The 16,367-nt window shown below is 39.8% G+C and overlaps 1 protein-coding gene across 1 annotated transcript in view; it reads left to right on the forward strand.

Annotated features, from left to right (window-relative positions):
* Positions 1-276: 276 nt before the first annotated feature.
* BMP1 (bone morphogenetic protein 1) overlaps positions 277-16,367 on the forward strand; it is a 340,767-nt gene continuing 324,676 nt past the window's right edge. Inside the window, exon 1 of the mRNA XM_053717959.1 lies at positions 277-492. Coding sequence (XP_053573934.1) covers positions 345-492 — 148 coding nt within the window. The 5' untranslated portion in view covers positions 277-344. The remainder of the gene's footprint in view (positions 493-16,367) is intronic.

Here is a 16,367-nt window from a genome sequence, read left to right on the forward strand (position 1 = left end):
CCACTTTGTTGCATTTTACAACATAGGACCCCGTGCTACCACTTTACTTCGATATTGTTTTGACTGCAGTTTTAGCAAATTCCAAGAATATTGCAGAAAACCTTCGGTAAGAAGCGGCTAGATAGAAGGCATCTTATTTCCCCAAACCCTTAAAGGGGTGAGAGGTCTCCTCACCCCTCCCCATCAGACTTGCTGTTTCCCAGGGACACAGTGATATCCCACGGGCTGTAGGGGGCTGATCCATAAGAATCCCGCCTCTCTGAAACATCACATCCCCAAAAAAAAAATAGAAAAAGAGAGCTGAGGCTGCCCTGAGCTCAGCAATAGATAGCTGTTCTGCCGGGATGCCCTGGACAGGGAGCCTGCCTTTGCTCCTATGGGTGCTAGTACCAGGGATCCTCCTTTTGGGACGGGGGCAGGAATTCCCAGATTATTCCTATGATCTGGAGGAGGTGGAGGAAAACATTGATTACAAGGACCCCTGCAAAGCTGGTGAGAGAAGGGGGAGAATAGGAGGAGGAATGAAGAGGGAAAGGGATAATAAGAAGGGAGAGTTAGTAGGGGGAGGGATGGAAAGGGAGAACTTTGGATAGTTTACTTGAGACTTTTTTTTGTGTTTTTGGAACTCTGTTAGTGAGAAGTGAGAGAAAACTGCAACTGTGCCCCCCCCCTGAATATGTCAGTAGTGTATGTTCTGTGTTATAGTCTGCTAGTATGTGGGTATAACGTGGCTTTCAATTGAGTTAGTATCTGTGGCTTGTATCCAAGTTTTATTTTTCTGTGTTTTTTTTTTATTACTTGCAGTTTGTGTTCATCTGTTTACATGTGAGTTCTGTTTCATAAGGTTTTTTTTTTTTGTTGAATTTATCTCAGTATCTCCCTACATGTATGTGGCTTTGTGTAAAGTGTGTATGTATATAATAAAAATAATTATATATATATATATATATATATATATATATATATATATATATATATATATATATATATATATATATATATATATAGCAGTACACTCCTTTTGCATCTGTATCTTTATACCTTTTGGCAATATCTACATAGTTTTGTCAATTCTGCATGTGTGACAAATTTTGATGTGCTATCAGGGTACGTGTCTGTATTTTTTTTTTATTTTTTTTTTAATTTCTGTACAAGTTTGTTCTTATCTGAATGATCCCTAAGGTATCTTTTTTTTGATGGGAAGGTTTAAGTTTCCAATGTTTCAGAAAAATGTCACAAAGAAATATGCACTTCCCTCACAATGCTGGTAACGTAAAATATATTGTATATTATTTATATTGTGAGTATATGCATTATATTGTGCACAAACCTACATGGCAATCTATTTCAAAATAAATGATATACAGTTGACAGTCACCTAACCTGCATTATATTACACTTTTATCTACATGCATCAATATTTAAGTGTAAACATACATATTTTGATATGATGTACATAGGCACTCATACATGTAATGGTTAAACCTAGTTAGTTATATGCCAACACTCCCTGAACCAAATAAAGTTCTCACACAATATTTACACATTGTTGCTTACACTAATTGCAGCTCCCTAATATATTGATGTACACACATTAAATATATTTCTTCTTTCACACTGACACATAGACAGCTCCTCTCCCCCCCCTCCCCTCCCCACACACGCGGACAGATTCACTGCCACATAAACACAAAGGGAGACACGCAGACACATGCACTGACACACTCATTTCTATATAATGCAGTGAATCACTCCCCTGACTCATCTCTGACACAGCTTTCTACACAGAATTACATATATGCTACACATAAAATCATGCATAAGTTGGATATATTACAAGAAAGAGAGTGTGCTTTCTGGTGTTGAGCTATTCTATATTACAACACTGTGTGTGAATGTATTGGGTCACAAGATATGTCTGTTAGTGTATTTAATAGTCACAGTAATGTATTGATTAGAAAACTAAATGTGATTTGGCAGTCACACTGATATTGAGTATAACTAGGTTGACGTTTATGTAAGATCTAGAACAGTAAAGTGGTTCTGATATATTAATACATTTTTTGCTGAATAAATACTATATCTGTAAATGTGTAAAGTCACATTGTATGTGTGTGTGATCTTTATTCTCAGTGTGTAGTCTGTGTGTGTACAGTCTGTGTTGAAGGGGGGGGGGTAGTTTACTCAGCTCATTCTGTCTACAGCTCACACAGTGGAGTCTGTTCTCCAAAGCGCTCACATCACGGTATCCCTAAGCAATATACCACAAATAATTATAGAGAGCACATCTCTCCACTTCCTCCCCCCATTCACACACAGCAGTTACAAACACTTCTCACCCACAATATACTGTTAAGAGAGAAATGTACAACTCATCTCTTTGTAATTCAGACAGCTATACATCATTCGCCTTTCTATTACACAAAGGCATATACCCTTCTCAAACCTTTCTAATATACAGGCAGCTAACCGCTGTACCTCTCAACACTTCCTAATAATTAAGCAGCAGTCACACATGTCTTGCCTTACCCTGTTTTAGATAACCCTATCAGGAATAAGGGCACAATGTTAAGCCATCTATCTGATAACATGATGTGAAACACTTTGAGATTATAATATGAAATGTTTAGTGAAAAAAAAACAACTTTCCAATATAATTTTGTTTTGCCACTTTTTCCTGTAATTTAACTCTGAAAATTGAGGGTTATTGTTCTCTGAAAATTGTAAGTGCACACTGTAGACTTTAGAAACTTAACACTGCTACATATCTGTAGCTATTTGTCCTCAGCAAAGCTGATAAGATAGCAAAACCAACACGGTTTTATAGTATGTTAACAAAATGAGTGGCAATCCTTGCCTACTCCAGTATCAATGTGTTTTATGTTCCTTTTAAGGGTCAGAATTAAATGTTTATTTAGATAGAACATATAATTAAAAAAATAAAGGCTGCACTTTTATCAAGTTTACTTCTTTTTGTTGGCACTCTTTGATGTAACTTTAGCTTATTTTCATGAGGTAGGCTCAGGATTGTGCATATATCTTAAAGGGATATTAAAGGTAAGGTAAAGTTAAAGGGACACTCAAGTCAAAATTAAACTTCATGATTCAGATACTGCATGTTATTTTTAACAACTTTCCAATTTACTTCCATTAACAAAATGTGCACAGTCTTTTAATATTTACACTTTGTGAGTCACCAGCTCCTACTGAGCATGTGCAAGAATTCACAGCATATACGTATATGCATTTGTGATTGGCTGATGGCTGTCAAATGGTATAGGGAAGTGGAAATAGACATAACTTTGCAATTTATTTTTAAAAAAAATTACTACTCATTTGAAGTTCAGACTAAGTGCTATTGCATTGTCTTCTTATCATGCATTTGTTGATTATGCAAATCTACTGTATTGACTGGTCCTTTAAGCAAACTCCTTTACGCCATCTTAAACTTAATAGAAAATTAGCATAAGTTTAATTCATGCTGTGGATCTGCTCCAATTTTCAAAAATCATTCAAAATCTCCTCTCACACTTCCACTATAACCTGCCCTGATCTCGCTACAGCCCGCTATAACAAAACTCTCTCCTCTGCATTAGACACACTTGCCCCTCCCCAGCTGCGCAAAACACCACGCCGTCAGTTACAGCCCTGGCATGCTCAGCATACACGCTATTTGCAAAAATGCTCCCGCACTGCTGAGCGTGTTTGGAGGAAAACTCACTCTGAACCTGATTTCATACACTAAGTTTCTTCATTCATACACTTCTGCCCTTCACTTAGCCAAGCAAACCTACTTCTCTTCTCTCATATCTACTCTTTCCTCAAACCCTAAATGACTCTTCTCCACCTTTAACTCTCTCCTCTACCCACCTGCTACACCACCCCGTCTGTCTTTAGTACTCAAGACCTGGCAGACTACTTTTTAAACCAAACACGTACTTTCCGAAGCAACATCCCAACATTAACATGCAATATTCCAACAACAGGCCCAATTACTCCCTCTGCCACCCTCTGTATCTTTTATCCAGCCACTGAGAATGAAGTTTCTTCCTTACTATCTTCCTCTTGCCTCACTCACTACCTTCCCATCTAATACCCTCCCTATCTTCCACCCTCACTCCTGCTCTTACCCACATCTTCAACCTATCTCTCTCTACCGGCTCATTCCCATCTTCTTTCAGACACGCAAAAGTCACTCCAATACTCAAAAAAACCTCCCTCGACCCTAATTCTCCTGAAAGCTACCGCCCCATATCACTGCTTCCACTAACATCAAAACTCCTTGAAAAACTAGTTTACAATCGCTTTACCCACTTCCTGTCTGCCAACTCCTTGCTTGACCCACTGCAATCCGGATTCCGCCCTAAACACTCAACTGAGACTGCCCTTATCAAGGTTACAAACGATCTTCCCTCTGCTAAAAATATTGGCCACTACTCTATACTCATCTTACTTGACACCTCAGCTGCCTTCGACACAGTTGACCACCCCTTCCTCCTACAGACCCTTAGCTTTTTTGGCCTCTGTGACACTGCTCTTTCCTGGATTCACTCCTATCTTTCTCACAGGTCTTTTTCTGTGTCATTTGCCGGTGACTCCTCCTCTCCTATGCCTCTGTCTGTTGGAGTACCTCAAGGATCTATTCTGGGTCCTCTACTCTTCTGTATCTATACTTCTTCGCTGGGTAAACTTTTCAACAGTTATGGCTTCAAATATCACCTCTATGCTGATGACACCCAGATCTACCTCTTCACCCCTGCTCTCTCTCCCTCTGTCCTTTCTCATGTCAGCGACTGCTTATCTGGTATTTCTTCCTGGATGGCCTCTCACCACCTAAAGATTAACATGTCCAAGACTGAGCTCCTTCTTATCCCCCCCTCAAGCTCTACGCTGACGTCTCTATCCCTGTTGACGGCATCACCATTTCCCCATTGCCCCAAGTCCGCTGCCTCGGAGTCACACTTGACTCAAACCTATCCTTCGTCCCCCATATCCAATTGCTTTCTACATCCTGCCACATCCATCTACGCAATATTTCCAAAATTCGCCCTTTTCTGAGCGCTGACGCCACAAAGCAAATAATCCACTCCCTTGTTATCTTCCGACTTGACTACTGCAATAACCTACTCGCTGGCCTTCCTCTTTCCCGTCTCTCCCCCCTTCAATCCATCCTAAATGCCTCTGCCAGGCTGAACCACCTTTCCCGTCGATCTGTATCTGCTGCACCTCTCTGCGAGTCCCTTCATTGGCTCCCCATTCACAGCAGAATTAAATTCAAAATTCTCACCCTTACATACAAAGCTCTCACCAACGCCGCTCCCCTCTACCTATCCTCTCTAATACACAAGTAGACTCCAGCTCGTCCCCTAAGATCCAACAATGAACTGCTCCTTGCATCCGCAACTATCACCTCCTCTCATGCTAGACTGCAGGACTTCTGTCATGCAGAACCTACCCTCTGGAACACTCTCCCTCGTGCTGTCAGGCTTTGCCCTAATCTGTCTTCCTTTAAATGTTCCCTGAAGACTTTTCTGTTCAGGGAAGCCTTCCACCCAACTCAATAATAAATTAATTTCACTTACCTAACATTTCCCTAATCTAACTCTGTATTAACATCTTTCTCAAACTTGCAGTCCTCACCTCCTGTTTCTCAACCTCCTACCCTTCTAGAAGTTCCCACGGGAATTGGGCCCTCAATCCCTCCTGTATGTGTTTGTAAATGTTGTCCTGTGTCTTACAAGTCTTGTATTGTTTTATTTAAATGAATTGTATCCGTGGACAGCGCTGCGGAATTGGCGCTTCATAAATAAAGTATAATAAAGTTTTTAAATATTAAGAAATAAGAAATTTTTTACTGTTTATTATCCGCCGTTTGGATTGTTTCCTCCGCCCGACATTTTATGCAACTTGATTGACATGCTACCTCCTATATCAGCATCCAATCATCGTTTTCCCCCGGGGTGGTCAGCACTACCATTGAAATGTCACTACATTACTATGCGCATGAGTTGAACACGAATAATCCTATTTCCTGAGGGTGCTCTTCCATGAGACGAGCATGCTCTGTTTGACTCTGATATGGCTGGCAGTATAGTATTCAATAAAGAATGTACTTCATTGAATACTATGTATCGAGTGTAAGTCACGCATGCGCAGAACAAAATTTGTTGTGAACGTGCTTTTAGCCGACTCAGAGCGGGTGGGACCGCTCTCTGCGTGGAAACAGTGAAACACGGAAGTAGCTGCTGGGAGGAGTCGGGTAGGAAATAGCAATCAAATTTAAAATAATATATAAATATTACAGAAATAGTGAAAAAAAGTTAGCGACTGCTTTATAATAGATATGAAGGTTTGAGGGTAATCGCAACCCAAAAAAATTACCTTCACTTTAAGCAGTAATAGATTGTTATGTAAAATCTTTAATTATGTGTTTTAAAAAAACTGCAATATATTTTTCATTATTTTATTTATCTTGTAATTTAAATGTGTACATCGTTGGGTTTCGAAACTCCACTGAGTTAATTTAAAGTTAATGGGCACCGCCATATTTGTACTTAAAGAGCCATGATACCCAAATGTTGAAACACTTGAAAGTGATGCAGCATAGCTGTAAAAAGCTCACTAGAAAATATCACCTGAACGTCTCTTTGTAAAAAAAGAAAGATATTTTACCTCAAAAATTCCTCAGTAGTCACATCCTTCTAAGCAGCAAATCAGTATGTCTGTCTCGGGACAGCTAAGGGAGTGAGCTTACGTGCACACTCATCTTATTTCCCTATTCAGTTTAAGGAAGTGTACAATGAAATCTCATGAGTTAAGTCAAATCTCATGAGATCACAGTAAAAGAGTTCATGACCCCAGCACTGTTGATGCTGATTGGCTGCTGTTCATTTTTTTTTTATTTTTTTGCCTGCAGCTGGGCAACAGCTGAGTATAACTTTTTACACAGAACTCATTCTGGTGAGCTGAGGAAATTGTGAGGTAAAATATCTTCCTTTTTAAATAGAGATGTTCAGGTGATATTTTACAGTCAGCTTTTTACAGTTACACTGCATCAGTTTCAAGTGATTTAGCATATGAGTATTATGTCCCTTTAAGTTGCCCCTTATCTGTTTCCTGTGCTGAAGACAATTACCGAAGATTGGATATTAAACCAGCAATAAAAGAGACTGTCCAAACAAGGCTGTATGGAACATAGGATAATCTATAAAGAATTCCACACAGCTTTGTTTGCACAGAGATAAATAGAAAACTACTTTAAACATGGCTGCACCCATTACTGTATAGAAACTAAAGTACTTTAAAGGGTTAGAAATCTTTACTTTTGGAATGTAATACAGAATACATAATCCCTTATGTCCTAGATTAAAAACTACTGATTCTTACCTTAAACAAATCTTTAATGTGTAAAATTTTTTAATTATTTTATTTTCCCCTGTAAACGGCCATAACGACCACCTATAAATGTAGGCTGGAGTTGCAGATAATCTGTGCCAGCTATTCCTCCAATAGCGCTGATCATGAAATTTGAATATTTCAATGAGCTACGGTCCTCAATTTCGGCATTGTAACTTGTGTGAGTGCTCGCATGCGTAATGCACAGAGAATCTGCATACCTACAATGTCGCAAGCGCATATATTATGTACATAACTGAGCTGCCATTTTGGGCCAATCATGTTTATTTAGAGTCATTCTGCTCTATAAACTCCTACGATGTGAAATGCTGCCACAGCATCCCTCCGTCTTCATCGCTCTGGTGCGCCACGCTCACTCCTACATCACGCATCTGGCAAAGTGTTGATGACCCCTGTGGCTGAAGCTGCAGAAGACAAGTAACATACAAGTGTGCATGCGTTGCAAGAAGTTACTTCAAATGCGCATGCCTGACGCCACATTAGTTCTACCTAGGTAGAAATCGTCAATTCGGCTGCATAATGATGCAAAAGAAAGGTTTGGCAGCATTTATATTTCATTTTGCAAATTGCATGTAAATGCTAAAGAATGGCTAATAGGTGTTTTTTGCGGATTTTAATAACTGAATATGAAGTTTTAAAAAATGCAAAACAATTTTTGGGTTTACTATCCCTTTAAAGAAACTAAACCTTTACACTCATATCTTATATTGATTGTTTAAATATTTAATTGTAAAAAAATATATGTACACATTTATTCTAAGGCTAGTCTTTGCATTGGATATATCATTAGGTCTAGCACGTATTTACTGTTTAACATCCCTTTAACCCTTTCCTGACGGGACTTGTTGTCTACATCGGAACAAAACAAATAAGTAAAAATTGTAATTACACAATCGTTGATGCGATCATGTGATTAAGTGATGGTATCAGGTCAGGGGGGAGGCAAGCCATCCAGCCCGCAATCCCATTTAGCAAATGGCTATGGCTTCAAGACAGCCAAACAGCTAGGACGTTCCAGAAGAGAGAGAGTTAAATGTGATTCATAAAAGTACATTGCAACGCTTTTAAGGTTCTACTCTGAAACATAAGTTTATATTTGGCTTCCATGTCCCATTAACACCTCTGTATATACAGGGGCATTTCACCTCCTCCTTATATCCTTCATCTGCATATCTCACCATATCCTGATGTATGTGCGACATGGTCACACAACCTCTCCCCTCTAATGCAGAGACAAATTACCTGTACCCAGTGGCGTAGCGTGGGTTGTCAGCGCCCAGGGCAAGGTAAAAATTGCGCCCCCCTAACCCATTAGCACTGACTGAGTCTCTTCCACCAGTACAGTAGGTAACAATGCAAACACTCAGACTGAAAATTGTCTGAACAATGTGACGCACTGCATTGGGAACCCTTGATTACAACAAGCATCTCTTCTCATGTCATTCAGCTGAGCCTTGGCCATTGGGTATACCTGCTGCCCTGCACTCTGTAACTTCATTATAACTTTTACATGCTATGGCTGATACATAGCATTTAAAAGTTATAATGAAGTAAGTTACAGAGTGCAGGGCAGCAGGTATACCCAATGGCCAAGGCTCAGCTGAATGACATGAGAAGAGATGCTTGTTGTAATCAAGGGTTCCCAATGCAGTCAGTGCGTCACATTGATCAGACAATTTTCAGTCTGAGTGTTTGCAAATTTCAGGGTGTTCCTGGGCTGGACTGTGTTAACATTCCTCTTAGCATGTTTAATCCTGCATTGTGAGATAGTGATAGTGACAATTTGTAGTCAATATAGCCACCGACATCCCTTTATCTCCTATTCCTATCAGCCATAGCATGTAAAAGTTATAATGAAGTTACAGAGTGCAGGGCAGAACGTATACACAAGGCAGGGCCAAGGCTTGTAATCAAGGGTTCCCAATGCAGTGCGTCACATTGATCAGACAATTTTCAGTCTGAGTGTTTGCAAATTTCAGGGTATTCCTGGGCTGGACCGGGTTAACATTCCATTCCTCTTAGCATGTTTAATGGCTGCATTGTGAGCTAGTGATAACTTGTAGTCAATATAGCCACCAACATCCCTTTATCCTCTTCTCCAGGCTCCCACATTACTTACCTTTTTAAAGTCACGGGCGGGCACAACATCTTCCTCCACTTCTTGCTCCCTTGGTCCCTCCTGACCTGCGTGCTGGGAGTGGGAGGAGTCAGGACCCGACGTGCTAACTAGTGACGTAAACCGTAATCAGCAGGTAACGTTCGGACAGAGTCGGATTACACTTACAGGCGGCACAGACTCACAGACGACATTGACTGACAATTGAAGTTCACACTTAAGACTCAAGACAGAACAGCAGGGCACCTATTAGAATATTTATCCTCCCTGTTCCCTTTGCCTGCCAAGTTGTCAAAGCGCCACTGGAGTCTGGGACTGACTGTCACAGTCTACTATCTGGTGGAGGCTTTGCGCCCCCCATAATTATGTGCCCGGGGCAACCGCCCCTGTGGCCCCCCCCCACGCTACGCCACTGCCTGTACCACCTATATCCATGTTGCTTCAATTACATTCTTATTTTATGGCTATCAGGCGGATAGATCTTTTTTATAACTCAGTAATAGTAAGACCCTTCAATTAAAGGGAAAGTGAGGACATTTACTTCCTAAAGAGGAAAGCAGGACAATTGCTCACATTCATGTCCATGGATACAATTAATTTAAATAAAACAATAATATATAACTTGTAAGAGACAGGACAAAACTTACAAACACATATAGGAGGAATTGAGGGCCCTATTCCTGTGGGAACATACAATTTAGAATGGTAGGAGGTTGAGAAACAGGAGGTGATGACTGCAAGATTGAGTAAGATCTTAATGCAGAGTTAGATGAGGGAAATGTTAGGTAAGTGAAATGTTTTTTATTACTGAGTTGGATGGTAGGCTTCCCTGAACAGAAAAGTCTTCAGGGAGCATTTAAAGGAAGAAAGATTAGGGCAAAGCCTGACAGCCCGAGGAGAGTGTTCCAGAGGGTAGGTGCTGCACGACAGAAGTCCTGCAGTCTAGCATGACAGGAGGTGATAGGAGCAGGTCATTGTTGGATCTTAGTGGGCGGGCTGGAGTATATTTGTTTGTTAGAGAGGATAGGTAGAGGGGAGCAGCGTTGGTGAGAGCTTTGTATGTAAGGGTGGGAATTTTGAATATAATTCTGCTATGAATAGGGAGCCAATGAAGGGACTCGCAGAGAGGTGCAGCAGATACAAAGTGACAGGAAAGGTGGATCAGACTGGCAGAGGCATTTAGGATGGATTGAAGGGGGGAGAGGCTAGTAAGTAGGTTATTGCATTAGTCAAGTCGGGAAATAACAAGGGAGGGGATTATTTGCTTTGTGGTGTTAGCACTCAGAAAAGGTTGAATCTTGGAAATATTGCGTAGATGGTTGCGGCAGGATGTAGAAAACGATTGGATATGGGGGACGAAGGATAGATTTGAGTCAAGTGTAACTCCGAGGCAGCGGATTTGGGGCGATGGGGAAATGGTGATGCCGTCAACAAGGATAGAGAAGTCAGAAGTCGGCATAGAGCTTGAGGGGGGGATAAGAAGGTTAGTCTTGGACATGTTAATCTTTAGGTGGTGAGAGGCCATCCAGGAAGAAATACCAGATAAGCAGTCGCTGACATGAGAAAGGACAGAGGGAGAGAGAGCAGGGATGGAGAGGTAGATCTGGGTGTCATCAGCATAGAGGTGATATTTGAAGCCATAACTGTTGAAAAGTATATAGAGCAGATTATTCTAATATCCAGACAGTATGTACTTTTCACCACCTACTAATACACAGGTAGCAGGGACACACATTTTATACCTCATAAAAAGCAGGCTGAAGTGGTAGGCAATGCCAACACCCTCTTAATGTTATAAATATCCAGGTCCTTTGTACATCTAACACACAGGCTACAATGATCAGCATTTTAGGTTTTTGTATATAAGGGTGGGAAGATAGGTATGTTGTACCTTTCATCTCAGCCTAATGTACGTACAGCTGCCTTATTCACCTCTCAACTCCTTCCAACATACAGGCAGCAGGAACACAATCTCAGTCTCTTCTAATATACAGGCTTAAAAACAATGTATATTTATTTATAGCAGATAGTAATATGCGTACACTGGATGTTTGTGTAGTGAGGGACATCAACAGCACATTTCAAATTCTGTTAGATGCATTTTTAAAATTGGCTTTTTTTTTTTTTAGTAAAATTATTACTTCAGCAAGTTTTACAATGCGAACAGACGATGGTCGCAGACACTTGCATTCTCTAACTAAGCCATCTCCAATTTACTCTTGGTGACTTTTATTATCACATCATCTATAATCTTTTCCCATAACCAATACTACAATATTTAATGTTTCAGTATAGGTGGTGGGTTTCAACAGCCAAAAATTGTCAAATGACAAAGTTAAAGTTCCGTTTTTAATATAGTCCATCCGGTAAAACTGATCATCAGAAACCCATTTAAAAAGAAAAATAATTACAGTACAATGTCTCTCTAAAACCAAGTCACAACTCTCACTAAGAAACCTTCACCTGATCCAACCTCCCTCTGCAACTACTCCTTAAAACTTCTTGAACTGCTTGTATACAAAAGCTTATCACATACCCTCACATTAAATCTTCCTCTTGATCTTTTCCTCCCCAACACCAGAGACCCAAGCTTTATCTAGAGAAACAACCTGATTAGGAGAATTTCACTCTTCTAATCCTTTTTCATCTATCTGCAGCTTTAGTTACTGTGGACCACCCTGGTCTGCTCCAACCCTCCATTCTTCTATCAATTGTAACACAGCACTTCTATGGTTCTCCTTCATCTCTCTGGGTCTCTGATGTATCCTCCATCTCTCTGTGTCTTTGATGTATCCTCCAACACATCCTCTCTCTACCTTTCTCTGTCAGGGTGCCAAAAGGCTGTGTTCTAGGCATTCATATTAGCCATGGGACTTTCAGAATTGTCTACATGTCTATGACCCTCAAATCTACCTATTTTCAATAGATCTATTCTCCTCATTTCTCACTCATTTCATTGGCTGTATATTAAAGCAGTAGTTGACAAATCTGTTTAAAATGTAGGAGCCAGCTGTAAAATTCTTGGAGTCAGTGGCATGAATGTCTTTTTAAAGCTATCCTAGATGCCATCTCATTACATAAAGCTCAGTATCTCCAAATATGAATTTCTCTTTGACCAGCTAGCCTAAAAACTGTTGAAACGTACTATAAAGATATACTTCCAGACATTATAGGCCTTTTTGTTTCTTATCTAGCATCAAATATGCTTCTTTCATTAGACTTACAATCTCAAATGAGTCCTCTTGTAAGGTTGATTCAACCATATACAGAAAACCAATCTCCGGCAATACGCTCTAACATGGTAAAAGTAATCATTCCAGGCAGGTCCCATATTCAATAGCCAAGGGTCAGTATATCAGAACAAAGATAAATTGCTCTGATATTAGTGATTAAGAGGCACAAAGTGAAGACCTTACAAATAGGCTATTGGAGAGAGGGTATAAAAGGGATGTAATTACTAGAACTAGAGAGAACGCAAAGCAGATTGGAATTTATAAGACTTTTTCTTTTGCATCCTAACAGGTTATTTTTGTCACACAATATTCAGCTGAATATAGTGATATTTGCTAAATCATCTGCAAGCACTTCTTAATGTTGTTGTTGTTTATATGCTATATAACAACACATTGCGAGACAAGGTTGTCAATTTTCCTAAAAGAAGGCAACATATTATAACTTAGTGAGTTAAGAACCGAAAAATCCACCTGTTCATGGTTGCAAGTAAAATGCATGTATCTCTGTGGCAACAGTACATGTATACCCTGCGGTTTTATTAATAGGGGTGATACCTTTTGAGTCTAGTATGACTGGAAAAAAATATCCGGTTCTATCATGTGTAAACTGCAGATCCATGAATTTTATCTTTCTTACCTATTGTACATGTTGTAGCAAACAGTACGTTGTGTGAGAGAACGGATCAGAGAGCATCTCCCTGATCTAAAGAGATCAGATAAATGCTCAGAACTAGCTAAGTACTTTATCAAGAACACCATAATACAACCTCCACATTTAGATGGATGGTAGTTGAAAAAAAATCAAGCTACCCAGGCGAGGAAGTGATACTGATAAATTGCTTTATAAGAGAGAAAGTTTTTAGACTTTTACCTTCTGTACATATGTGCTTTCATTCAGCCTATGATGTCCTTAACTTTTGGGAATGCTTTAAATAAATTATTAGTATAGGCTAAATATGTTCAGCCCTGAAATGTACATACATACATACATACATACACGCTGAGATTTTGTTAATTCTCTGTGTTTCTTATACATGGGCACCAATCAGCTAAATTGTGGGCAGGGTGTCCCTCTGGCACATTAAAAATATGTAATATTTTTTTTGGCATGAAAACTTACTTTATAAAGAAGATTTTAAATGTTTACTTTTCTAATACTTTCTGTTTTTGAGAGATAGGTATCCTCATAAATGACGACCCCCCCCCCCCCCAAGTAGATTTTTTGGAAATGGTAAAACACGTTTTTCCTTATTTTTAAAGGAAAAATCTAAATGCCAATTTTAATGTCTGTAGCATCTTCAGTTTATGAGATATAGGTATCCTTACAAAAAAATTCACTTCCCTTTTTCAACCCCTTAGGGGCATCATTTTTAAAAATCATTATTTTTAAAAAAAATTATTGTGTTACAATTGATTATTATTGCATTGTATGATCAAGTCATTAAATGTAAATAATAGATCCATCCACCTTTTAAAAATTGATTAGTAGTTGTCCGATAACACAACGGTTAGTCTTTTAAAAATGTGTGTTGGTTTTTATAAGGGTTACATCTATGATTAAGGCATCAAGCAGAAACCTGTAAGATGCAAGCCTTAGAGTATATCAGGCCCATTTATCAAAGGGCTTGCGGACCTGATCCGACACTGCGGATCAGGTCCGCAAGACCTCGCTAAATGCGGAGAGCAATACGCTCTCCGCATTTAACATTGCACCAGCAGCTCACAAGAGCTGCTGGTGCAACGCCGCCCCCTGCTGACTCGCGGCCAATCGGCCGCCAGCAGGGAGCTGTCAATCAACCCGATCGTATTCGATCGGGTTGATGTCCGGCGATTCCTGTCCGCCTGTTCAGAGCAGGCGGACAGGGTTATGGAGCAGCGGTCTTTAGACCGCTGCTTCATAACTTGTGTTTCTGGCGAGTCTGAAGACTCGCCAGAAACACGGCCCTTCAAGCTCCGTACGGAGCTTGATAAATGGGCCTGTTAGTCTTTTACTTAGATGTCACCATAAACTTCATGCTTTTAATTGGAGAAGTGCCGGCTACTCAGTTTTTTTTATAGCTTTGCATTTCCCTATAGCCTGTGCACCTTTTGGTGAATATTTTTGTAATGGTGGCTTATTGATCACATGGTTGTGGGCTGACTCTCTACCTGACTTTGGTGCTGAGAGCGGCGTGCTTGAGTAGCACATGTCTGAGAGGATTCCTACCACTAAACATAGATGCTGAGACAAGTGTCAAGGTGCAGTATATTGCACTGCTGGAACCAGCAGGAAAAGCCGTGTTTTCCTTGCAGCGGTCGGTTTGGAGCTGGCTACTGAGCAGGGAGTGAGCGGCACATAGATGTTGGCAATATTCGCCGACTCATACTAGGTAGGATTCCATAGACATTTACTCATATGTACTGCAATTGCTCCAGAGTCCAGCCCACATAATTGTTTTCAACACATTAATTCTATATATCAGGGATCGACAAATCGGTTAAAAATTAAGGAGCCAGTAAGAATATTAAGGAGCCAGACCTACTTTTAGGAGCCATACAGTGGTATGTGAATATAGATTTATGGAGAATAATCCAAAAAGTTAGGAGCCAGAGGTAACATTCTAAGAGCAAGTGGCTTCCTGGCTTCTGGGTTTGTCAAGCCCTGGTATACATTATCATAGCAGCTGTCTGAGCACAGTTCCTGGTTTGCCTTTCTACATTACTAGACCTACAACCCAGATGTTTGTTGTCAAGACTGTCATCCCTTCAGCCTGTCATGCCTAAAGCCCTGACACAGAACTTTTTCACTTGCTCCTCACATCTGTCCCTGGCTAATTTGTTTTCACTTTAGCCGTTAACCTCCGGGATTATTTTTTAAGTACTTCCTTACACCCAACATAACTGAATGTTTTAATCAATTTGCTTTCCATATCCTGCCTTGACTATTGCAACTCAATCTTCTGTGTTTTCTTAAAGGGACATAATACTCATATGCTAAATCAGTTGAAACTGATGCAGTATAACTGTAAAAAGCTGACAGGAAGATATTTTACCTCACAATTACCTCAGCTTACCAGAGTAAGTCCTGTGTAAAAAGTTATACTTCAGCTGCAGCTAAAAAAATAAATAAAAAACCTGAAGGAATGAACTGCAGCCAATCAGCATCAACAGTGTTGAGGTCATGAACTCTTTTTCTGTGATCTCATGAGATTTGACTGAAAGGGACACTAAAACCCAAAAAATGTATTTTATGGTTCGGGTAGAGAATACAATTTTAAACATTTCAATTTTACTTCTATTATCTAATTTGCTTCATTCTTTAGATATCCTTTGTTGAAGAAATATCAATACACATGGTTGAGCCAATCACACAAGGCATCTATGTGCATCCACCAATCAGCAGCTACTGAGCCTATCTAGATATTCATTTTTTTGTTATTTTGCAAATTATATCAAGAAAATGAAGCAAATTAGATAATAGAAGTAAATTAGAAAGCTGTTTAAAATTGCATGCTCTTTCTAAATCGTGAAAGAAAAAAATTGAGTGTCATGTCCCTTTAACTTTGATGAGATTTCATAGTAAACTTCCTTAAACTGAATAGGGAATTATCAGGAGTGTGCAC

The sequence above is a fragment of the Bombina bombina genome, chromosome 6 (genome assembly GCF_027579735.1).
Source record: "Bombina bombina isolate aBomBom1 chromosome 6, aBomBom1.pri, whole genome shotgun sequence".
Lineage (NCBI taxonomy): Eukaryota > Metazoa > Chordata > Amphibia > Anura > Bombinatoridae > Bombina > Bombina bombina.